The sequence below is a fragment of the Neovison vison genome, chromosome 1 (assembly GCF_020171115.1).
Source record: "Neovison vison isolate M4711 chromosome 1, ASM_NN_V1, whole genome shotgun sequence".
Classification (NCBI taxonomy): domain Eukaryota; kingdom Metazoa; phylum Chordata; class Mammalia; order Carnivora; family Mustelidae; genus Neogale; species Neogale vison.
This window is the reverse complement of record NC_058091.1, coordinates 238685591-238708558: the sequence shown is the minus strand read 5'-3', so window position 1 is coordinate 238708558 and position 22968 is coordinate 238685591. Positions and strand designations below refer to the sequence as shown.

The window sequence follows — 22968 nt, the reverse complement described above, 5'->3', positions numbered from 1 at the left end:
CATCGATCAGGATGAGGGGAAAGGACTTCAACAGTACCTAACTTAGCGAGACGTGACCAAGGATAACACTGACAGTCACGCCATCTACCTGGCCCAGAAAAGGGCCGCGGTAACGCGGACCAGCTGCTCACCTTGAGGGTTGGGTTTCTGGGAACCACTCCACAGCTGCTTCCCACCCCGCCCTTTCCCGTCTCAGCGCCACTTCCGGATCCGCCCCCAAGGCGGAAGTGGAATCTGGGCCACTCCTCTAGGTCAGGGGGAGGGTTTTGGGTTCGCTGCTCAACTGTTGAGCGGCTCGCTGTCCTTCGTACATGGACCGCACGTGTGAGGAGAGGCCCGCCGAGGATGGGAGCGACGAGGAGGACCCCGACTCAACGGAAGCCCGGGTCCGCATCCGAGACACCCCGGAAGACATCGTGCTGGAAGCACCGGCCAGCGGGCTAGCATTCCATCCGGCCCGCGACCTCCTGGCGGCGGGGGACGTGGACGGGGACGTGTTCGTGTAAGTGCTGGGCAGGGCTCGGGGCTGCGGGATCTGGAAGCTCCCAGGGATGAAGCGGGATGAGGAGAGAAAGGTGCGGGAGACAAATCTTGCAAGATCCATCTGATCGATTCGTTCAGTAACACTTGGTTTTGAACCAGTTACCACACAAATCTCTTGAGACAACTGAAAGAAGACACAGTGGCTGGAATGCCCTGACGAAGCCCAGAGACAGTAGCAGGACGAGAAGGCGTTCAGGACACTTCTTTTTCTTTTTTTTTTTTTTTAAAGATTTTATTTTTATTTATTTATTTGACAGAGAGAAATCACAAGTAGATGGAGAGGCAGGCAGAGAGAGAGAGAAGGAAGCAGGCTCCCTGCTGAGCAGAGAGCCCGATGCGGGACTCGATCCCAGGACCCTGAGATCATGACCTGAGCCGAAGGCAGCGGCTTAACCCACTGAGCCACCCAGGCGCCCAGGACACTTATTTTTCATTGGATTATTATACTGAGCCTAAAATGGGTTGAATGGGCCCCCTCCACTTTGCCTCTTGCCTGCTTTAATTGATCTTTCAAACACAAATCTAACGACCTCTCTTTCTTAAGACCCCTCAGTAGTTTACCTTGGTTTTTAGGGTTAAGTCAAAACTCCTTAATCTGGCTTTTAGGATCTTGGCCATCTGGTCCTTGCTCACTTTCCCCTTACTTTCTGTGCTCATTCATTCTTACCTTTTCAATGTATCTTAAATCCTCGGCTCTTTTGCGGCTTCTTCTTTCTGCCTGGAAAACTTGCCCCGCTATCCCTGAGTTCTCAGCATCTCTGCATTTGTCCTCCCCTTCCCCAGGCTAAATTAGATTACTCATTAGACACTGCTGTGTTAGCACCAGATAACTTGCCCTCAGAAACTTCCTAATGGTTTGTAATCTTAAATCCGTGTGTGTAATTATTTGAATGTTTGCTCCTTCACTAAAAATAAAAATGTTTTTCAAACTTTTTTTGACCTCACCCCACACCACATATAATATGTGATGCACCCTGATATTTTCTGGTTTATTACATTGTTATTTCAGGCACACAGACATAAAAATGCTGATCACAGTTCACTAATGGATCATGACGGGAGTTTGAAAAACATTTTTATGTAATATGTAGTCTGTTTTGTTGTCCTTTTTATCTCCTCTTCTAGACCACAGTAGGTGCTTAATAGGTATTTGATTTTGAACAAGATGAGTAGGCTGGAAGCAGTGAAGAGTCACTGAAGGTTTTAACCAGAAGAGTTGTGCTGTCAAATGTACTTAATGACATTAAACCTTAACCTCTTCATTAGCTTCAGTCACCTTGGGCGAGTTAACTTCCATATTTTCATCTTCAAAAATGGAATAATACAAAAAAAAAAAAAAAAAGGAATAATACAGGCATACCTTTGAGACATTGCAGGTTTGGCTCCAGACCGTTTAAATAAAGCCAGTCACCGAATTTTTTGGTTTCCCTGTTCATATAAGTATGCACTATACATAAGTCTATTAAATGTGTATTAGCATTATGTCTAAAAAACAGTATACATGCCTTAATTAAAAGATATTTTGTTGCTAAAAAATGCTAACTGTCATGAGTGAGTCATAATCACTGGTCACAGATCACTATAACAAATGCAACGAAAAGGTTTGAAATATTGTGAGAATTCCCCAAATGTGAGAGACATACGAAGCAAGCAGATGGTGTTGGAAAACTGGCACTGATAGACTGGTTCCATACAGGGTTGCCACAGACCTTCAGTATAAAAAAATGCAGTGTCTGTGAAGTGCCATAAGAGGAGGTATGCCTGGACCTACCTTGCAGAGCAGTCAGGTGTTTACTGAGATCAACAAAGGTGGGTTCCTTTCTACTACTACTCCTACTTACCTACTTCATGCCGTACACTTGGGAGTCACTTTGGACCTCCCCCTTGATTCACATAGCCATTGCTTCAGTTTGTCTCCTCTTTCCTACCTTCAGCCACTGCCTTTTGGCAGGCTTCTGACTTCTCCCACGAACATTTCAAAGAGGTTCCTTTCCCCAAAGGATTAAATTCATCCTTCTGCTTGGCCTATATGATCTCCAGTCCAGTCCCTCTTTCTAGATTCAGCCATTTCACTCTCCTGCCACTGGAACCCTCCTCATTCCTCGTCCTTGCCCTAGAAGGGACATTCATATCTGCCTCCAGTATCTGCCAGGTGAACTGTTTAACTCTTCATGACCCAACTCACATCTTGACCTTAGCTTTCCGGGGCTCTTTTCTCCTGCTAGGCACTGGGACAGAGCCAATAAGCAGACCCTGTTCTGCTTGCCTGAAACTCCCTGGCAATTAAGGACTTTGTTATCCGGCCGTTTTTGAGGATCTGCCTTGAGGTAGCTACTGGTGATACACTCTCGACAAGTACTTGGCTCAAAGCTGAGCTTCCAGGCTGGCCCTTCTCTGTTCCACCTCCATTTTGATCCTACCTCCTTTTCAGCCTGTGGCCACAATATTCTGTAATTATTTTTAACTTTCTTTAGCTATAAAGACCTGGAGTACAAGAGCCTTGTCTTCTGTCAATTTTTACATTTCAAACTCCTGGAGCTGTTCCTTTTTTTTCTTTTTCCTTTTTTTTTTAAAAGATATATTTATTTATTTGACAGAGAGAGAGAGAGATCACAAGTAGGCAGAGAGGCAGGCAGAGAGAGAGGGGAAAGCAGGCTCCCTGCTGAGCTGAGAGCCCTATGGCGGGGCTCCATCCCAGGACTCTGAGACCATGACCAGAGCCCAAGGCAGAGCCACCCAGGCGCCATTCCCTTTGTTTTTTTTTTTAAAGGTTTTTTTTTTTTTTTTTTAAGATTTTATTTATTTGTCAGAGAGAGGGAGAGAGAGCGAGCACAGGCAGAGAGGCAGGCAGAGGCAGAGGGAGAAGCAGGCTCCCCGCCGAGCAAGGAGCCCCATGTGGGACTCGATCCCAGAACACTGGGATCATGACCTGAGCCGAAGGCAGCTGCTTAACCAACTGAGCCACCCAGGCGTCCCGCCATTCCCTTTTTTTCCCCTCAAGATTTTTGTTTGAGAGGGAGAGACTGAGAGTACGAGCTCGGGGGAGGGGCAGAGGGTAAGGGAGAGGGAGAAGCAGACTGCCTGCTCAGCAGGAAGCCTGATGAAGGCTCAATCCCAGAACTCTGGGATGACCTGAGCTGAAGGCAGATGCTTAAGCAACTGAGCCATCCAGGCACCCCTGTTCTTCTGCCTTTAGCAGGTATTTTATGTCCCCCCATTGTGGTCCAGATCTAGTATTTCCCCAAGCTGGGGATTTTAAGGATGATGGGTCAGTTCACAAAGAAGTCCTGAGCAGATGTACTTTGAATTAATACATGTTGAATAAAAAACTTAACATTTGAAAATGGAAAAATGGGATGTTAAGCCCCTTGGGTTTGATGGTGTATAAACAGCAATTCCTAGATAGGCTGAAGGTTGACTGGTTGGTCTTTATATTCCATGCTGGCAGGTTTTGGAGTCATTGATTCTCCTCCTCCCCCTAGCTTTTCCTACTCTTGCCAAGAGGGAGAAACGAAGGAGCTCTGGTCTTCCGGTCACCACCTCAAATCCTGCCGAGCTGTGGTCTTCTCTGAAGATGGACAGAGTGAGTACCGGGCACAGCAGCCAGCCAGCCAGCAATCTTTTGGCAAGGGAGCAGGGCACAGCACCATGACCTGAGTACCTACCCCCCCCCCCCAGAACTTGTCACTGTCTCCAAGGACAAAGCCATCCACGTTCTAGATGTGGAGCAGGGCCGACTGGAGAGACGCATTTCTAAGGCTCATGGGTAAGGGCAGCTAAATTGTGTGTTGCAGTCAAGGGTAATGTGGTAGATTCCTCCTGGGACAGAGATGCTTCAAGAAGCTCTGTATCTCTAGTGCTCCCATCAACAGTCTGCTGCTGGTAGATGAGAATGTCCTGGCCACTGGGGATGACACAGGTGGCATCCGGCTCTGGGACCAGCGGAAGGAGGGCCCCTTAATGGATATGCGGCAGCATGAGGAGTATATTGCGGACATGGCTCTGGACCCAGCCAAGAAGCTACTGCTTACAGCCAGGTATAGCCTCAAAGCTGCCACCCTTTCCCTTCCCTGTTAAAGCTCTCTCCTTTGATGGGAGCTTTGGCTAAGCCTGCTGCTCTGCTTTCTCTACAGTGGGGATGGCTGCCTGGGTGTCTTCAACATCAGGCGACGCCGGTTTGAACTACTCTCAGAGCCTCAGTCTGGAGACCTGACCTCCGTCACGGTCATGAAAGTACATCTGGGTATGGGGGTTTGGAAATATGGTAGGGATCTGTTCAGATGGGCCTCCACAAATATGGTTTCCTTTATTTCCTGCAGTATGGGAAGAAGGTGGCCTGTGGCTCCAGTGAAGGCACCATCTACCTCTTCAACTGGAATGGTTTTGGGGCCACAAGCGATCGATTTGCCCTAAGAGCGGAGTCTATTGACTGCATGGTTCCAGTCACTGAGAGCCTGCTGTGCACTGGTTCCACTGATGGAGTCATCAGGTGAGAGAGGCCAGGACAGCCCTGAGATCACACCGGGGACAGAGCCCACCAGCCAAGACCAAACACTCTCTTTTCTCTGCCCAGGGCTGTCAATATCCTGCCAAATCGCGTGGTGGGCAGCGTGGGGCAGCATGCTGGGGAGCCTGTGGAGAAGCTGGCCCTCTCCCACTGTGGCCATTTCCTGGCCAGCAGTGGTCACGACCAGCGCCTCAAGTTCTGGAACATGGCCCAGCTGCGGACTGTGGTAGTTGATGACTACCGCCGGCGTAAGAAAAAGGGAGGGCCACTGCGGGGTCTGAGCAGCAAGGCTTGGAGCACAGATGACTTCTTTGCAGGCCTGAGGGAAGAGGAAGACTCCACAGCTCAGAAGGAAGAGGAGAGTGAGAATGATAGTGATTGAGGCAGATAGGTCCTCACTGGGCAAGTGTTGCTCCCTGGGCTGGGTACCCAGAGATGATAAGAACTTTTACTACTCTTGTGCAGTACACAAAGCTGTGTAGCCAGAGGCTCAGGTCTGAGGGCACTGGTGGGAGAAAGTCCTTGTTCTGTGGCAGCTGCTCACTCTGCCGGTATAAGGCAAGTCCAGAGCTGGGGCAAGATAGCACGGACACAAGTGTACACCAACCAGGGGTTTAATATAAATACAACAGCATAGAAAAACCCAAAATCACATACACTATAACCAGAATGTCAAGTAGTGGGGACAAAAGGCAGATTTTCTGACCCTCTGGCTTAGCCAGCCTCCAAATAAAATCAACAAAGATGACAAATCAAGAGACTAAGAAATGAGATTCATACTAAGCTGTGGGATAAGAAGGGTTGTTTGTGTGTCTGTCACACTGAATGGCCAAGGAATACCATGAGGCAGGTCAGACCCTGGGCTGGGAGGGGGAGAACAAGGTCCCTCACCACAACTTGGCCAACCCTGAGCTTTCCTGGTGTACTGGGGCCCTGCCCCAGCTGGGAGGCTGTCAGAGGTAGGGCAGGGCCCACACTCCTCCTCTTTGAGGACAGATGGTGGCTGCCCAGGCCTGCTGGGCTGGAGACTGACACAGGCTCTGCCAACTTGTGCAGGCTGCTTGTGAAAAGGACAGGGTCACTGCTTAACCATGGTACCTGCCTCAGCCCCCGCAGACCGGAGAAGGCTGGCTCCAGACTCACTCAGTGCCTCTAGCAGCCTGGCAGACACTGCATCCTTAGCCACTTCGTGCCCATCCTGCCCGTCTGGGGCCAGCACCACCCAGATGAGGCCACTGAAGGGCACTGGGTGCCCGGGGATCACCACTTGGTACCAGAAGCGGTGCCAGCCGGCAGGGCCTGTGCCCAGACACTTGGTGAGGAACACGGGGCTGCCCAGCTTCATCCTTTGGCACAACAGCTGCAGGGCAGCCCGAGCCCGGTGGGACTCTAGCTTGTCCCTGGCTGGGGCCAGTCGACTGCCATCTGGCTGTAGGCACTGCAGTGAGGGACCCATAAGTTGCTGGCGGAGTCGCTGCTTCAGGTCTGGCTTAAGCCACTCCACGGCCACTTGCTCTCCACAGAGGCGGGACTGCCCTGCAGGAAAAAGGCAGAGACAAGGGGAGGCCTAAACCCTGGATCCAAGTTCCCAGGCCCTGTGAACCCTTTGGAGTCCGAGGGTTCACAGGGAGGCCTGTTTAATATCTAGCCTTCCCATTTCCTGGTGGCTTCATTGTTTCTTTGAAAAGGGGGTGTAGTAGCTGCTACCTTCTGAGTTTCCTTATTGGTATGCTGGTGGATGCAGGCTTTGTCTACCTCCTAACCATCATAATAGCTAACCTTTATTGTGAATGCTTACTAGGGCTCTGGGAATGTGCTAAGTGCCATCTAATTGTCAGCACACCCAGAGGTAGGAAGATCTATAGTAGATAAAAGGAGGACTCAGCAGGACTGCCTAGGGCAAATCAATTTTTCTTAAACCCTCTCTTCATATTTAAAGAGGGAGATCATTCTGTGTTTCATTGGAATGTTGAATACTAACTTCAATTCAAGGAAAGAGTTCACGTAGGTGGTATTTGGTACACCGGCGGAAATTAAAAATCTCAGGTCATATAGTATGACGTCGAAAACTCAGGCACTCTTAACCCTACGATCTTGCTTCACCCTCTATACCTCTATACTGATGTGTCAAGTGCATGACAAAATGTGTCTGGTCCCCTTCAGCAGCCCCCCGCAGCCTTGCTCCCCCCTCCCCTACCTTCCACTAGGGCTTTTTTGGCCATGGCGGCCGCGCGGTGCGAGTTGAACTTGAGCAGCGCAATTTGCGCGGGCGCCGGCCCGGGGCTGGGCATTAGCAGCGCCTCCTGCAGGCCGGAACCCAGGGGCTGCAGCGCGAGCAGCAGCGCGCGGCGGCTCAGACCCGGAGGCAGCCCGTCCACACTCAGCTCGCACTTCTCCGTGCTGCGGCACACGAGCAGCGGGCAGGACGGCCGCAGCGGGTGGTTGTGCAGCGTGGCGATGGCTGCCTGGGCGCCGCGCCGCGAACTGTAGCGCGCGTAGGCGAAGCCGCGGTTCAGGCCGCTGAAGGTCATCATCAGGCGGAACTCGTAGAGGCGGCCCACGCGTTGGAACAGTGGGATCAGCTGGTGCTCGTACACGTCCTGAGGCAGCCGTCCGATAAACACTTCGGACCCGGCCGGCGGCGGGCTGCCCACCCAGCCTGGGGGAAGGGGCGGGAAGGGGCACCGTCATCCTCCGGGATGGTTCCGGGTTCGGGCCCCGGCACCCAGCCCGAGGAGGCCTATGAGCAAACGTCCGTGAAATGGATGCAGCACTCGCTCCCCCCGAGTCGTTGGCATAACTGGGTGCCTAAGCTAACAGCAAGGCTGGCTTCCCTGGCTCGAGGGAGGCAAGGTGGGTGGGTGGAGAGCCTAAGTTTCCTCAGTTGCTTGACTGGAGGGGGTGCAACGGACAGAGGTTTCTGCCTGCTGAGCACCGGGATATCCCTCCCCCACCCAGAGGGTGCGGGTCGGTACAGTCGAGGCTGGGGGAGCGCGGCAGGCGTAGGGCTAGGACTACCATACCTGGGGGTGGCCCGCCATACTTTCTCTGCCCGTTCACCTGCACCAGGCGGATGCCGGTCTCCCTGACCCACGCCTCCAACGCGGCCTTGTTCTCTGGATTCACCCTCTCACACCATAGCTGAAGGCGAAAGGGTAGGTTGGAATGGCGGATCACCGTGCCCGCCCCCACCTCGCCCGTGGAGTGGAGCCCAACGGGCCACTTCTTGCGCAGGTGGCGCTTGTCGAGCCCCTGTTGCCACAACTTACCTCACACTCTCGCTTGGACTGCATGGCTCTCTCCGCCAGCCCCTCGCTACCTCCTTTATAATCTTCTCCGCATCTGCCTCTGGAAGCTTCCCTACTCCTCCGCCCCCCAAGCTCTCATTGGCTCTGAATACGACCCCGCCCCCCAAGGGGGGTGGGGCATCCATTGCACGTGCGCCACGGGAACCTCGGACCCTCAGGTGAAAGCTGGAACCTTAACCCAGGAGTGTGCCCACAGCCCCACCTTCTAGGGCACGGATGTGCGCTGGAGGCGGGAACCTCAGCGGCACCCTTCACCCTGGGGCAGTGCCAGTGCTGCGTACTTTAAGTCTTTCTCCCCACTTTCCCACCGCTCAAGTCGTTGGAATGGGAGGCCCAGACTCCCACAGCGATGGCAGGGCCAGGTAACAGTGACACAGGCAGGCTCCAGTGGCTGAATCATTTTATTGGACCTTTAAGTATTGTTTGGGGGAAGCATTCTCTCCATCTGGTTAGGGTCGTACAGGGGCGACCATTCTTAGGCTCGGTCCCCAGAGCACAGACTGGACTAAGCTCCCAGGACCTCCTATGGAAAAATGGTGTAATACCTGGCCACTTTTGTCCGTGATTACCAATAAAATAATCATAATAAAAAGTCTCTGTTCTGACCACTGTTCAGGTCTTCCTGCTGGAACCCAAGTGAGCAAAGCTGTTAAGTATATATGCAGAGTCTTGTCTTAGCCTCAAATAGTGCCAGTCCCAGTTTGCTGATAGTTTGCTCAACTCAGCAGATGCAAAAGGGCTGGCTTGTTCTCCTTTTGATTTCTTCCACAAGGTCTTCTCTTCGGACATCCACCTGGCCAGGATGGGGAGAGAAGGTGGTATGAGTATTTTTGACTCCACTGCTCCTAAGTGCCCACTCCTTCCTCTAGTCATCAGGCTTGGCTCAGCTGGGAGCTAGAATGCAGACAAAAAGTAGATAGTGCTTCTTGGAGAAGCCAGAGACACTGGGTATAGATGGAGATGGGACTCCCTACCGTGACCACTGTAACAGGTTAACCCTTTCGCCTTTTCTGAGAGGGTACTAACATGAGTGCCAGGCTTTTACTCAGGTCTTGAATGGGGATGGACTGCCAAAATGCCATACATTCCCCGTCCCTCAGCTTTCCTGCCCACTTACGTACCTCTTCCCTGCTGGCCACTGAGCGGAGCTTGATGACCCCATCCTTGAGCTCCTGCTCACCAATAATGGCCACCAGTGGGATGCCTGCCTCCTCACAGTATTGCAACTGGTTCAGCAGCTTTGGGTTCTTCTTGTAGAGCAGCTCTGCCTGCAGGGGCCAAGGGTGGAAGATGAAGGCTGGTTTCTACTGTCCTCAGGGACAACCTCCTTGGAGCCCAAGTGCTTTTAGCTCTCCTACCCGAAGTTGCCATGGAGGAGCTTTTATTTAGTCTGTTCCCAGCACTCCCAAGTTTGCTGCCACCCTGGGGCTGGCCTCCTCTACCTTGATCCCAGCATCCCAGAGCTCTGAGACAAGCCTCAGTCTCTCCTCCAGCAGCTTCTTCTGTGCAGATGCCACAAGCACCTGTGTCTCTGTGGTCCGTACCTTCTCCTCCAAAGCCTGGGGAAGGGGCAGGTAAGAGTCAGAGAGCTGTGCTACCTTCAGGGAGCAAACAAAGCAGGCTGTTGTCAGGATACTGAGAGATCAGACCCAACTGCACGAGCTCCACCAGGACAGGAGCCCAGTCTTCTCCCCTCGCAACGGGGCATAAGGTAGCTCCTAGAAGATGTTAAGAAATGAACTGACTGGTTCGTACGTATGACTTGCCAGAACAGATAATGTAGGGCAAGGGCAAAGGTGGTTTATGTACAATAACTTAAAACTTGTCTCCTTCTAGTACCTTAAGGGTCCAAAAGAACATTCACACAGAAGCAATACTGTGAGTTCACCCAGTTCCCACTTACGACATGTCTGCCCAGGTAAGAGACCGTGCCTATTATGCTTTGGCCACAGGGCCCAACCCAGGGTGTGGGTGGACGGGGGAAAGGAACAATGCTTCTGCTGCCCCTTGTCTTTTTCTGGAAAACTATTTTCATAGATTTTTTTTTTGTAAGATTTTATTTCACACAGAGAAAGAGAAGGGAGAGCAAGCACAAGCAGGGGGGAGTGGCAGGTAGGGGAGAAGCTGGCTCCCTGCTGAGCAAGGAGCCCAATGTGGGGCTTGATGCCAGGATCCTGGGATCATGACCCAGCCGAAAGCAGCTTCTTAACAAACTGAGCCAGCCAGGTGCCCCTATCTTCATTGTTCTTAACAACATAAGATGTCTACTGGAACAGTGACCTGAACTGGGAAACATGGATGGTTTCCGCTCCAGAGGAAAGGATGGAAGCATTGGGATGATTACTGCTGGAGAATTCCCCGAGGGATGAAATGAGACCAGCCAGTTAAGAGCAGCAGCAAAGGAGTGCCTGAGGCCATGAGGACCTTCCCTGGTGTTACTCTAGGGGCTAGAGAGTGAAGATATCCACCTCAAGGATCCCAAGGCCTCAGATACACGCTTACCACTTAGAAACAACATCAGAGTAGTTAGGAGCAAGACTCTGGATTTAGACTGCCTGGATTTGAATTCTGACCCTGCTACTTAAAGAGTTTCACAACCTTGGGCAAGCTGTGACCTGTAATGCTTCAGTTCCCTTGTCTAGAAATAAATAAAAGTAGCTTCTCTCAGAGGGGTATGTAAGAATTTTACTGATAGTGTTTGAAAAGCACTAAGCACGGTGCCTAGCACAGAGTAGTAAAATATCAAGCATTCTGTATTCTAAAGATCTGGGTCTTTGGATATGCTATGACTTCTGACAGTGCTCAGGGAAATGCAGGGATCCAGAAGAAAGGATTCTGTGAAGAAAGAATGATCAAAAATCCATAAAGATGGCCTATAGTGGTGTACGAAAGACAATAACCCTATTTTCTCCATTTCTTTCTAAAGATGCTCCTTGACCAAAACAGTACCATCTGCCCCCTTGAAGATAAAACAAAACAGCTCACATGCCACCAGCTGCGCATCCCCAGGACGTACCTCTAGCCTCTGCTCCACAATGGAAAAGATCCGCTCTACCCCAATGCTGAGCCCCACACATGGCACCTTGCGTCCTTTTGGGTCGAACATGCCCACTAGCCCATCATAGCGTCCTCCGGCAGCCACACTGCCCACACCCAAGGGCTCTTCCCCTGCCCGAACTGGGGTCTGTAGCAGCACCGCCTCATAGATCACTCCAGTGTAGTAGTCTAGGCCTCGAGCAAGGCTCAGGTCAAAGGAAATCTGTGGAGACAAGAGCACAGTCAGTACCAGATGAGGATCAAGGACCTGAAACCCCGGAGCTCAGCTACAGTGTCCACCCCAGCCTGACTCACCTTGTCAGCAATGCCAAACAGGGTCAGGTATTCAAACAGTAGTTTTAGGTCTCCTAAGCCCTCCAAGGCCTGTTTGTTTTGGGACAGTTCAGGATCCTGGAGCAGCTGTTCCACAAGGGATACCCCACCTGGGGAGATACCATTTGTGAGCCAGACTGACTGACAAGAGCAAACTGGTAGAGGTGCTTTCTACCTTTTTGCCTAGAGTACACACGTCTGCATGCGTGTGTACACACACACACACACACACGGAGTTTTGGCCTAAGGTTTGAGGCCAGTTCAATGGCTATTGGAGAGGCAGGGTCTGTTCCTTACCATGCTGCTGGACATAGTCCCCAATACGGTCAGCCACCTCGGGTGCAAGGCCCTTCTCTCCCACCATCTCGTTCTTTACTTCCTCCCAGGACACCTAGGCAGACAGATACCAGTAAGGGACTCCTGGGTAGTTCTCCACTGCAGAGCAAGTGTGGGTCCTCCTGAGGGGGCAGTTTTGGAGCAGAAGTTGACTTTCATTCTGGGGCTAATCCTTCTTTGGTGAGCACAGAGGCAGGCCTCCCTCTTTTCTGATCTTATTTTACATTTCTCAGAGCAAAGTGGGGTCTGAGAAAAGAGTGAAGTGTTTGGGTCATTACCTTGTCCAGCTTGTCCACTGAGGAGCAGATGGTTCGGAACTTGCTATCAGGAACACCACATATGGCAAACATCCCATCGAGGATGCGCCGATCATTCACCTGCAGGGACCCAAGGCACAGTGAGGATAGAATCCCTTTGTGTGACCATCAACAGTTTTGGTAACTTGGGCTACTGGTCTCTCTGCAGAGGATCTTCTCCTATGAGAAGCTAGGCCCGGCTTTGCCCTCCCAAACCCATTTAGCTCTGACCTTGACCAGGAAGTCGCCTATCTGAAGGGAACTCAGGATCTCACACATGATCTTCAGGCACTCTGCATCAGGGATCATGGGGTCAAATTGTCCGGCAATATCAAAATCCTGCAAGGAGATAGGTAGGTACAGTGCTTAGGGTTTTAACTGTCGGGCAGGGTTTTAAGGGTCGGGCAGGCAGACAGGGTACTGGGAGCTCTGCTTTTTCCCTATAAAGGCCTATCTACACTCATGCACACAACACCACCTTCATTATCTGTCAGAGCACCAACCCAGAGGAATCTCCCAGCATTCTTGGGTCTCTTACCAGTCCTGGTTTCCCTTCTGTCTACTTTCCTTCATTATCTCACTCAGCTACGTTTCCTTATTTTCTCGTAGCACTGTGGGGGCAAATACATGGCCTTAGTCCTTAACCATTTTCTCTTTATTCAGAAGCTCTGCCACCACTCTGGATGACCTGATACTTCAAATCCAATCTCCCCATCCTTTGCTGTGATCCAATCGCTGTGGTTTAACATAAAGAAAACTGGACCAAGAGTTCAAAAGCCTGACTTTGGCTTTCTTATCCCTACCATCCCTTAACCTTGCTGAGTTGCAAGTTTACTCATATGTAAAATGGGGAGAATAATCCCTATCCTCTACATGAAAATACTCAAGTAATCTAAGGATTAGCACTACCTGGTGCATCCAGTTTGTTCAGGACACCATGAGTACCCAGGAGATTCTACTAAGTTGAGGGAGGGCCAAGTTCCCTGTTATGCCCCACATACTCACACACTGATAGAATTCCCGATACCGGCCACGGGTCATGGCTGGGTTATCTCGCCGATATACTTTGGCTATGTGGTAGCGTTTAATGTTGGTCAGTTTATTCATTGCCAAGTATCGAGCAAAAGGAACCTGATAACGGTTAAGGAGAAAGCCCCTCCTCATACAGTCCAGCAGCTGATTATCACCACCAACAGAAGCTGGGGTCTAACCTTTCTCTGTGTGTGAGTAAAACCACAACCTGTAAGATTAAGAGTATTTCTGAACATCAGAATCAACTTTGTTCACATGGCAGAAGTATCAAAAAGGATTAGGGCTCCTCTCCCTTTGGTTAGTGTCTCCCCTGGACTATGCTGAGCACAGGAGGGGGCCAGGCAGATATGCCAGAGAGCAGAGAAAGACTTCCAGGATTTCTGAGCAGATGATTCTCTGACATAGCTTGGAGATAAAGGAATTGGACTGTTGGTCAATTAAAGAGAACTCTGTCCACTGGACAGGGCAGGGGAGAGAGACTCTGGAGCCAAGGGATTACTGAGTTGGAACTGGTTCCCAACATAAAGCTGAGCTCTCACTCAGGATTCTGAAGACTTTTAAGGCTATGCTCTGTTTAGCTAAAGTCCCATTCCTGGTTTAAAGAAGTAAGTTCCCTGATTATCATAAGCATCATAGGTGGGGATTAATCCCACCTATGTCTAGCTATCCCCAAACCCGAGGCTAGAAATAGCCCCAGCCCAATGAGAACCAACTGATCCAAAGTACCAAGAGACCAAGTTTAGAAAGATACGGTAAGGTCATAGCGAAGGGACAGCAGCTCTCCACCCTGGTCCTTCAGGTCATAGATAAGCTTAGAATCTTCTCCATACTTTCCAGTCAGTGTTTCCTGAGAAAATACAAAGGTGGTCACAATGATAAATATAACAATTTAAAGGGAAGTTTGTTTTTTTTTTTTTTAAGATTTTATTTATTTATTTGACAGAGATCACAGGTAGGCAGAGAGGCAGGTAGAGAGAGAGGGGGAAGCAGGCTCCCTGCTGAGCAGAGAGCCCGATGCGGGGCTCGATCCCAGGACCCTTAGATCATGACCCGAGCTGAAGGCAAAGGTTTAACCCACTGAGTCACCCAGGTGCCCCTAAAAGGAAGTTTTAAAACAAAACCCCACCATCCTAACATGACTGACTGCAACCTGTCTATACTTCTGCTCTCTATCTCAATGCTAATGTATTTAATGTTAACTATAATTGAAAGGACATACAAAGTTCATTTTCTGCTTTTTTATACATATCCATTTTGTGACACAGCTTAAATATTATTTTTTTATTAAAAAAATTAAAAAAAAATTTTATTTACTTGACAGAGAGAGATCACAAGTAGGCAGAGAGGCAGACAGAGAGAGAGGAGGAACCAGGCTCCTCGCTGAGCAGAGAGCCCGATGCGGGGCTCAATCCGAAGACCCTGAGACCATGACCTGAGCCGAAGGCAGAGGCTTTAACCCACTGAGCCACCCAGGCGCCTCTGAAATATTCTTTTTAAAAGCTGAGTAATACTTTGGTGAGAAGCAGCTCTGTATTTCTTTCCTTCCCAGTGTTACACCGTCAGATGATTAGGTTATTTAAAAACAAAGTTCCATAACATTTCAATAAATACACTTCAGTATAGTTTTTTTCCTTTGGAATATACTTTTTTTTTTTTAAAGATTTTATTTATTTATTTGACAGACAGAGATCACAAGTAGGCAGAGAGGCAGGCAGAGAAGCAAGCTCCCTGCTGAGCAGAGAGCCCAATGTGGGGCTCGATCCCAGGACCCTGGGATCATGACCTAAGCCGAAGGCAGAGGTGTTAACCCACTGAGCCACCCAGGTGCCCCTGGAATATATATTTTTTGAGAATTAATTCCTAAGGTTGCATTATTAGATCAATGAAATGTTTTTATGATGCTTAAAGTTTGAACAATGTTAAAAGGCAAAACTGAAATAGTAGTTCTTACCATGTGATGGCTTCAATAAGGTGATAACATATTTTACTTACCAGACTGGAAAAGCTTAAAAAGCCTGAAAATTCCCAGTCTAGAATTAGAAACATTCATACATTTGGTCGGTGTTACGGGCTGAACTGTGGCCCCTTCAAAATTCATATATTGCAATCCTACCCCCCAGTAACCTCAGAATATGACTATATTTGGAGACAGGGTCTTTGAAGAGGTAGTTAAGCTAAGTGAAGGCGGGCCCTAATCCAATGTAAGTGATGTCCTTATGAAAAAAGGAAAATTGGACACAGGCAGAGGGAAGATGATGTGAAGACACTAGGAAAACACCATCTACAGCCAAGGAGTGAGGCCCGAAACAGATCCTTCCCTCAAGGCCCTCGGAAAGATCCAACCCTGCTGACACCTGATCTTGTACTTCTAGCCTCCTGACACTAAATCTGCTGTGTAAGCCGCCCAAGTCTGCGGTACTCTGTTCTGGAAGCGCCAGCAAACCAAGAGAATCGGTAAACATAAATGAATACAGTCTTTTGATCCAGCAATTTCATTTCTGTGAATTCACCCTGCAGATGAATGACCACCAGTACCAGACATTGTTCTAAGCAATGAATATACATCAGTGAACAAGACCAAGATACAGTCCACACCCTCATGGATCTTTCCTACTAAGGAGAAGAGAGAGGCAGTACACTAAGGCAAGAAAACAAATTTAGAGATAATTTCTGATAGCTGCTCTAATGGAAATAAAACTGGTCAATGTGATAGACAATGGATACTTTAGACAAAATAGTTGGAGAAGACTATTCGAAGAATGGCAGTTTAGTTGAGATTGGAAATTAAAATCTTTAATCTCTACTTTAATCTGAAATTAAATCAAACAAAGAGGGCCGAGGGAGTTCAAGAAGAGGTAAGGGCAAGTACAAAGGCCCTGAGATAGAACTATATTTAGAGGGAGGGGCCTCGGGAGAGGGTGGTTGCGTTATGGCCATTGGGGAGGGTATGTGCTATGGTGAGTGCTGTGAAATGTGTAAGCCTGGCGATTCACAGACCTGTACCCCTGGGGATAATACATTATATGTTAATAAAAAAAATCAAGAAAATTTAAAAAAAACAAAACATATTTAGAATGATCCAGGAATAGAAAGAAGACCAGAGTAGCACTGGAGCCAAGGGGAAGAATAGCACAAGATGAGGTGGGAAAGTAAGGCAATGGCAAGATCACATAGGGCCTTGTAAGCATGAGCAGAGTTTGGATTTTGTTATAAATGTAATGGGTAATGGTTTTAAACAGGGAGTGATGCAGTCTGTTTTTTTTTTTTTTTAACAGTAAAGAACTGGAAGCAATCTCAGGGTCCATCAACAGGAGACTGGTTACATATTTATTCTTTATATATATGGTTTGTATGTATCTCAAAAACATCTCAAAAACCGGTACCAGGGAATTCATTGTAGACAGGACCATAACAATGTCCTCTAACAAGGGCCCTCTTTTGGAAGCCACCAGCAATGACCACAGCAAATAAAAAGTAGGGCCTCTCCTTCTAAAACAGGCCTGCCTCCCTTCTCATTGGAGAAAATACTGGTCTTTGTCCCCAACAGGAGAGACACCTCTCACTCTCTTATCATCTTCTTTGTTGTTTATATATCCACTCTCCCACCATCCAATTTCTCCTTACCAACCTTTAGTAAGGTTGGTAAGGAGAAACCTTTAGTTCAAACACAGGCGTATCAATTACTTCTCACCTTTAGTTCAAACACAGGTGTATCAATTACTTCTGCACCATGACGCTTGAAGCAGCTGACAATTACATCAAACACCTTCTCCCGAACGGCCATCTGCCGGGGACTGTAGTCTCTTGTACCCTTGGAGTCCAAATTGGCCAAAAAACCAGGGATGGGATTTAAAAACAAACAGGAAACATTAAGGTCAAAAATACAAAAGCATGGCCTTGAGGATGACAGATATAAACACTGCCCCAAACTTTTTTTCCTATGGGCTACGGAGTTGTAAAGCAAGCACAAACAATTCCCTAGTAATTATCACACTCATTTGCTAACACCCTTCTAAATTCCATCCCCTTTTTAGCGTGGTTATATTTTCTAGAATTCTTAGAATGCTGTTTTCTTTCTTTCTTTTTTAGAACACTAGTTTCTGAGAAGTTTTCCTAAAAATTCATTTTCTATGATACCAGAACATTTCCCTTCCTATGAGAAAACACATACCTGAAGACAGGTATATAATCAACTCAAACTGGCTTAGCTAGTTGAATTTCAAAGTTTATAAGTAACACTTACCCACAGCGTAACTTAAAAAAAATTCCAATACTATTTGCAATAATAATACTAATTAATTAATACTATTTAGCAATAAATACTAAATTATAATAAATACGATTCTCTAATCTGCTTCTAATAACCCTATGACATAGGCTGGGCAGATTCCTTTTATGGATGAATTACAGGATATTGAGAAGTTAAATCATTACCTAAGGCCACTCGGCAGGTTCGTGGCAGTCAGGGCTATAATAACACTGTCCTTCCAGATCAGAGCTTCTAATCTGGGTGTTTACACCCTATTCTTGTCTTCGGTCTCAGGACCTCTTTAAACTTTTACTATTTATTAAGGACCCCAAAGTGGATTATACCAATCAAAGTTTATTGCATTAGAAATTAAAACTGTGAACATTTAAGAATATTTATTAGTTCACTTAACACATAGTAAATCCATTACATGTTAACATAAATAACATTTTAAGAAAATACAACTACTTCCCAAAACAAAAAAAATTTGGTGAGAAGAGTAGCACTGATTTACATTTTTGCAAATCTTTAATGTCTGGCCTAACAGAGAACAACTAGGTTCTTATATATGCTTTGTGCATTCAATTTTATTGGGATAGGTTGTTCTGGTTACATAAAGAAAATCCAAAGATGTGTAATTGTAAAAGAAGAATTTTTTTTTAAGATTTTATTTATTTGACAGAGAGCGAGGAGAGTAAGTACATGCACACAAGCAGGGGGATCAGCAGGTGGAGAGAGAGGGAGAAGCAGGCTCCCTGCTGAGCAGGGAGACTGCTATGGGGCTGGACCCCAGAACCCTGGGATCATGACCTGAACTGAAAGTGCCACTTAACTGACTGAGCCACCCAGGCTCCCAAGAAGGAATATTTTAATAAACTTTTCAGCTAACTGTAGATAACCTTCTTAAACTAAACCAAAATCCAAAAATTGGTAGTTTCTTAAAGATTGGTTGCAGTGTGGAATAGGAACTACATCAGTAAAATTTTCACACTGTTACATTAAAATACACTACTTATATATGGTACCCCAAATTCACAGAGACAGAAAGTAGAACAGTAGTTACCTTGGGGCTGGAGGGAGGGTAGAGGGGGAAGTTACTGCTTAATGGGTATAGAATGTCAGTTTGGTATGATGAAAATAAGTTCTGGGGATGAAAAGTGGTGATGGTTGCACAACAATGCAATGCGAACCTACTTAATGCCACCACACTGTATGCTTCAAAATGGTTTAAAAAGGGGTGACTGGGTGGCTCAATTAGTTAAGCATCTGCCTCTCCCTCTCTGCCCACCCCTCCCCCCAGTGCTCTCTCTCTCTCTCTCAAATAAACAGATAAAATCTTTAGAAAATGGTTAAAATGGCAAATTTCATGTCACATATATTTTACCATAATTTTAAAGATATCAACTACTCCATCTTGTACTCTGAATGAATCTTTTACCCATGCATTATTTTATAACATTATACATCAGTCATGTGGAAAACATTGGGTCATTGATAAATTATACAGATCTTCTAAATATTTACACACTTCACTATATTAGAAAACACCTTTGTTACTATCAACACAGATCTCATGGGGAAAGTCTTTCACTACTAAATTGGGAAGCTATCTCCATGATGGGAAAGATACAAGTTCCCTAAAATCCTAACTTTCATCTGAATGCTTGAATTTTGTCAATAGCAAAAAATATTGTTAGATGTTGTCCTTGAAGTGACAAAGCTCACTTCATTCATTATCCAAATCTTTAAACCAGCAGTTTGTCTTTCAGTTTTTCTTTCAAATAAAAAACATGTTCTGGGGCGCCTGGGTGGCTCAGTGGGTTAAAGCCTCTGCCTTTGGCTCAGGTCAAGATCTCAGGGTCCTGGGATCGAGCCTAGCACTGGGCTCTCTGCTTGGCAGGGAGCCTGCTTCCTCCTCTCTCTCTGCCTGCCTCTCTGCCTACTTGTGATCTCTGTCTGTCAAATAAATAAATAAAATCTTAAAAAAAAAAAAAAAAAAGATGTTCTGTGAAAACAGTAGGTAGGCAGCTTCAACTCATGCAATAGCACAAGTGTTTTTCCTGCTCTGGAATGTAGCAGAAGTGCTTTCTATATTCTTACCATTTCATCACACAGAATACTAAAAAAGAGAGTACTCAAGGGTTGAGATTCAATAAAATGAGCAATTTTACTGTTATCAAGGACATTCATAAGCAAAACTAATTTTTTAAAAAAATTATGAATGCAGGAAAATAAAGAACATGATGGCTACTCGAATAGTGTAGGGCTGCTGTCATGTTTCATGCTAAGACACCAGCAGTTCTACTCACCAGTGCTTTTGCATTTTCATTAACAAATGTGACCACAAAGGCAAATACATGTCAGCATAATCATAAAAATAATTTTGACCATAAAAACCTCTTGGAAGAGTCCTACCCCATGATACTGGGTTTTCTGTTAATATAAATCACACATCAAGAGACACATTTCAACAAACTAAAGTGGATACTAACTCTCCAGTATAATCTCACTTTCTTTTAAAATAGTATAGGGGCGCCTGGGTGGCTCAGTGGGTTAAGCCTCTGCCTTCAGCTCAGGTCATGATCCCAGCGTCCTGGGATCAAGCCCCGCATTGGGCTCTGTCTGTCAAATAAATAAATAAATAACTTAATAAATAAAATAGTATAGAAATTTTCAAACACACATTATAGAGAAGAGTATCATACACCACCATGTTATGTATTACCCAGTTTCGATAACTATCAGTGTCTGTTATTTTTATGTTATCTAAGGTCCAACTTTTTTTTCTGAATTATTTTATTTTTTTAAGAACTTATTTATTTATTTGTTTGGTTATTTATTTATCAGAGAGAGTGAGCACAAGCAGGCAGAGTGGTGCCCAGAGGCAGAGAGAGAAGCAGGCTCCCTGTTGAGCAAGGAGCCTGATGCGGGACTCGATTCCAGGATCCTGGGATCATGACCTCGGGGGAAGGCAGCAGCTTAACTGACTGAGTCACCCAGGTGCCCCTTTCCGGGCGTATTTTAGAGTAAATCCAGACATCCTATCAGTTTGTCCCTAAATATTTGTCATTTGCTAAAGCACGAGGTTTAAAAAAAGCCAAAACACTAAAATACTTTTATTACAAACAACAAAACAAACAGCAGCCCTTTCATATCATCTAATACCCAAGCCGTGTTTAATTTTCCCCAGTTGCCTCAAGAATACTTTTTTAGGGTTGACTGTTTGAATTAGATTCTAAATGAAGCCCATGCACTGTATTTGTTTGTCTCTTGTCTGTTTAATCCACAACAGTTTCCTTTCCTTTTTAAAAAAATGTCATTTATTTTGAGGAAATTGAGTAATTTGTCCTAAAGAACTTTTCATATTCTGGATTTCATTAACAGTGTATACAATGTGTCATTTAATACATTCCTCCATCTCCCATATTTCTGGTAAACTGGTAGGTCAAAAGGCCTGATTAGATTCAGGTTCAATTTTTCTTGGCAAGAATATTTCTTTCTTTTTCTTTTCTTTTTTTTTTTTTAAAGACTTTATTTATTTATTTGACAGACAGAGATCACAAGTAGGCAGAGAGAGGGGAAGGGAAGCAGGCTCCCTGCTGAGCAGGGAGCCCGATGTGGGGCTCGATCCCAGGACCCTGGGATCATGACCTGAGCCGAAAGCAGAGGCTTTAACCCACTGAGCCACCCAGGCACCCCGGCAAGAATATTTCACAGGTGGTGCTGTGTACTTCTTATTGCATCACATCAGGAGAAACATAATGTCTGGATGTCCTACTTTTAGTGATGTTAAGATTGATCATTGGGTTTAGTGAGGCCAGCCTGATCTGTCACAAATTCCCCATTAATTTTTCAGTGAAGAGTTTGAAAAACTATTGATAATATTTGCTTTGTAATTTTACATTGTTTCTTTCACCTTTGAAATTAGTTGTGTGTAGAAAGGAATAGCTCAATTAATTTAGGAGCCCAAAGAATGAACCTAAAAAGGTGACACCTTAACACAAGGAAGACCCCTCTCCTTTGAAGTCCAATTTCACACACATTTATTGAATTATCTGTTCAGTTCCAGACACCAGTCTCAGCCTCTCAGGGTAAATAAACTATGTGTATAAAAGTCACCAAGAAATACAATTTTTTATATATATATATATATATATATATATAGTAATCTCCAACGGATTTCCACTCCACTCTACTCCTGTATATTTGGTTCTACTAATCCAAGTCTTTTTCTAATTCCTGGAAACTACCAGCATTCTTTTCTCCTTCAGGATTTCCATACTGTACCCGAACCTATCTTCCTCATGCTCTCCCCCTGGCTACCTCCCATTCATCTTAGTCAGTTAGTATATCACTTCTGTGAGGCTTTTTCAGACGCTCTAGTTCTTATTTGTCCCAGAGAATGCTTATCATTTCTTTATATCATTTATCACAATCTATAATTACATATTCAAGAGTGGAATTATCTGTCCTAAGTCTGCTTCCTTCAGTAGAATGTAAGCTCCATGAGGGCAGGTTATATTGTTCATCCTGGCATACTCACATATTATGGTGCTAGGCACTTAGGAAACACTCAGTAAATATTTACTTAATGAAAGAAGGAGTAGCAGTAGCTGGCATACTCCCCTAAGCACCCAGCTGGTCTAGTTTCTGCCATCACTGCTATCCCAGAATGACTCAGATTCCAATTCAGCCCAGATCCCAGAAGAACTGTTCAAGGAAGCAGGGGCATCCACCCTTGGGAGTGGGATTAGGGGCTTTCTCCTTAAAGGAATTATATTTACCTTGGGGGTTTTGAGCACAAACTTCTGTTTCCCTTCATCAGGGCCCAGCTGCGCCTTCAGTTTCAGTAGTTTTGCCACCTCCTCCTCGATCTGTGGACGTAAAGTAGGTGCTGAGCTATCATGTCTGCCACTCCTTCCACTCTCGGCCATTCATTCAGTATCCCACCCTCATCAGAATTTGAGGCACATTTCTCTCCCCAAGCCCAGCTTTGCTTCTCTCGGGTCCTACCCCGCCCACCTCCTCAACCAGGCTCGGCTTCTCCCTTCCCCGCCCGGTCTCCTTTCCCACATCTCTCTTCTATGCAGACCACCCAACTCTAAGTCCTCCCTGGCCCTAATTTTGGCCTCTCCCCTGCCACCTGGGTCGCACCTGCTCAGCGCTGGCCTTCTGCTGCTTTAGGCCCCGCACGCGCTCTCCCTGAAGTCGCACTAGCTCCTCCTGTGCTGCACGTTCTGCCATACTGCGGCCAACCGGCACTGAACGCTGTCTAGATCAGCTTTTGTTGCCGCAGCCTGAGCACGGACAGCTTCCGGCTATCGAGTC

The 22968-nt window shown here is 46.7% G+C and overlaps 3 protein-coding genes across 3 annotated transcripts; 1 reads left to right on the top strand and 2 right to left on the bottom strand.

Moving 5' to 3' along the window:
- The first annotated feature begins 246 nt into the window (after window positions 1–246).
- Window positions 247–5802, top strand: WDR55 (WD repeat domain 55). Its single transcript, XM_044226185.1, has 7 exons — window positions 247–502; window positions 4026–4126; window positions 4222–4309; window positions 4401–4580; window positions 4677–4776; window positions 4863–5032; window positions 5117–5802. The coding sequence occupies exons 1-7, from the start codon at window positions 312–314 to the stop codon at window positions 5430–5432; spliced, it is 1146 nt and encodes a 381-aa protein (XP_044082120.1). The 5' UTR covers window positions 247–311; the 3' UTR covers window positions 5433–5802.
- Window positions 5803–6128: 326 nt separating this feature from the next.
- DND1 (DND microRNA-mediated repression inhibitor 1) lies at window positions 6129–8831 on the bottom strand. Its single transcript, XM_044226581.1, has 4 exons — window positions 8820–8831; window positions 8074–8302; window positions 7248–7709; window positions 6129–6586 (listed from the first exon to the last, which is right to left on the bottom strand). Exons 1-4 carry the CDS (start codon window positions 8829–8831, stop codon window positions 6129–6131), a joined length of 1161 nt encoding a protein of 386 aa, XP_044082516.1.
- Window positions 8742–22968, bottom strand: HARS1 (histidyl-tRNA synthetase 1). Its single transcript, XM_044226174.1, has 13 exons — window positions 22795–22968; window positions 22425–22514; window positions 17083–17202; window positions 14143–14238; window positions 13365–13490; window positions 12591–12698; window positions 12342–12440; window positions 12025–12118; window positions 11710–11837; window positions 11375–11617; window positions 9801–9917; window positions 9480–9626; window positions 8742–9151 (listed from the first exon to the last, which is right to left on the bottom strand). The coding sequence occupies exons 1-13, from the start codon at window positions 22882–22884 to the stop codon at window positions 9080–9082; spliced, it is 1530 nt and encodes a 509-aa protein (XP_044082109.1). The 5' UTR covers window positions 22885–22968; the 3' UTR covers window positions 8742–9079.

Excerpts from the sequence above, each read along its gene's own strand:
- WDR55 (XM_044226185.1), top strand. The coding sequence starts at position 312 with ATGGACCGCACGTGTGAGGAGAGGCCCGCCGAGGATGGGAGCGACGAG. Across the intron at positions 4,581-4,676 it reads AAGCTACTGCTTACAGCCAG|TGGGGATGGCTGCCTGGGTG; the intron begins GTATAGCCTCAA and ends CTTTCTCTACAG. Across the intron at positions 4,777-4,862 it reads CCTCCGTCACGGTCATGAAA|TATGGGAAGAAGGTGGCCTG; the intron begins GTACATCTGGGT and ends TATTTCCTGCAG.
- DND1 (XM_044226581.1), bottom strand. Across the intron at positions 7,710-8,073 it reads GTATGGCGGGCCACCCCCAG|GCTGGGTGGGCAGCCCGCCG; the intron begins GTATGGTAGTCC and ends CCCTTCCCCCAG. Across the intron at positions 6,587-7,247 it reads CAAAAAAGCCCTAGTGGAAG|GGCAGTCCCGCCTCTGTGGA; the intron begins GTAGGGGAGGGG and ends TTTTTCCTGCAG.
- HARS1 (XM_044226174.1), bottom strand. The coding sequence starts at position 22,884 with ATGGCAGAACGTGCAGCACAGGAGGAGCTAGTGCGACTTCAGGGAGAG. Across the intron at positions 14,239-17,082 it reads CACCTGTGTTTGAACTAAAG|GAAACACTGACTGGAAAGTA; the intron begins GTGAGAAGTAAT and ends GTATTTTCTCAG. Across the intron at positions 9,152-9,479 it reads CAGTGGCCAGCAGGGAAGAG|GTGGATGTCCGAAGAGAAGA; the intron begins GTACGTAAGTGG and ends CATCCTGGCCAG.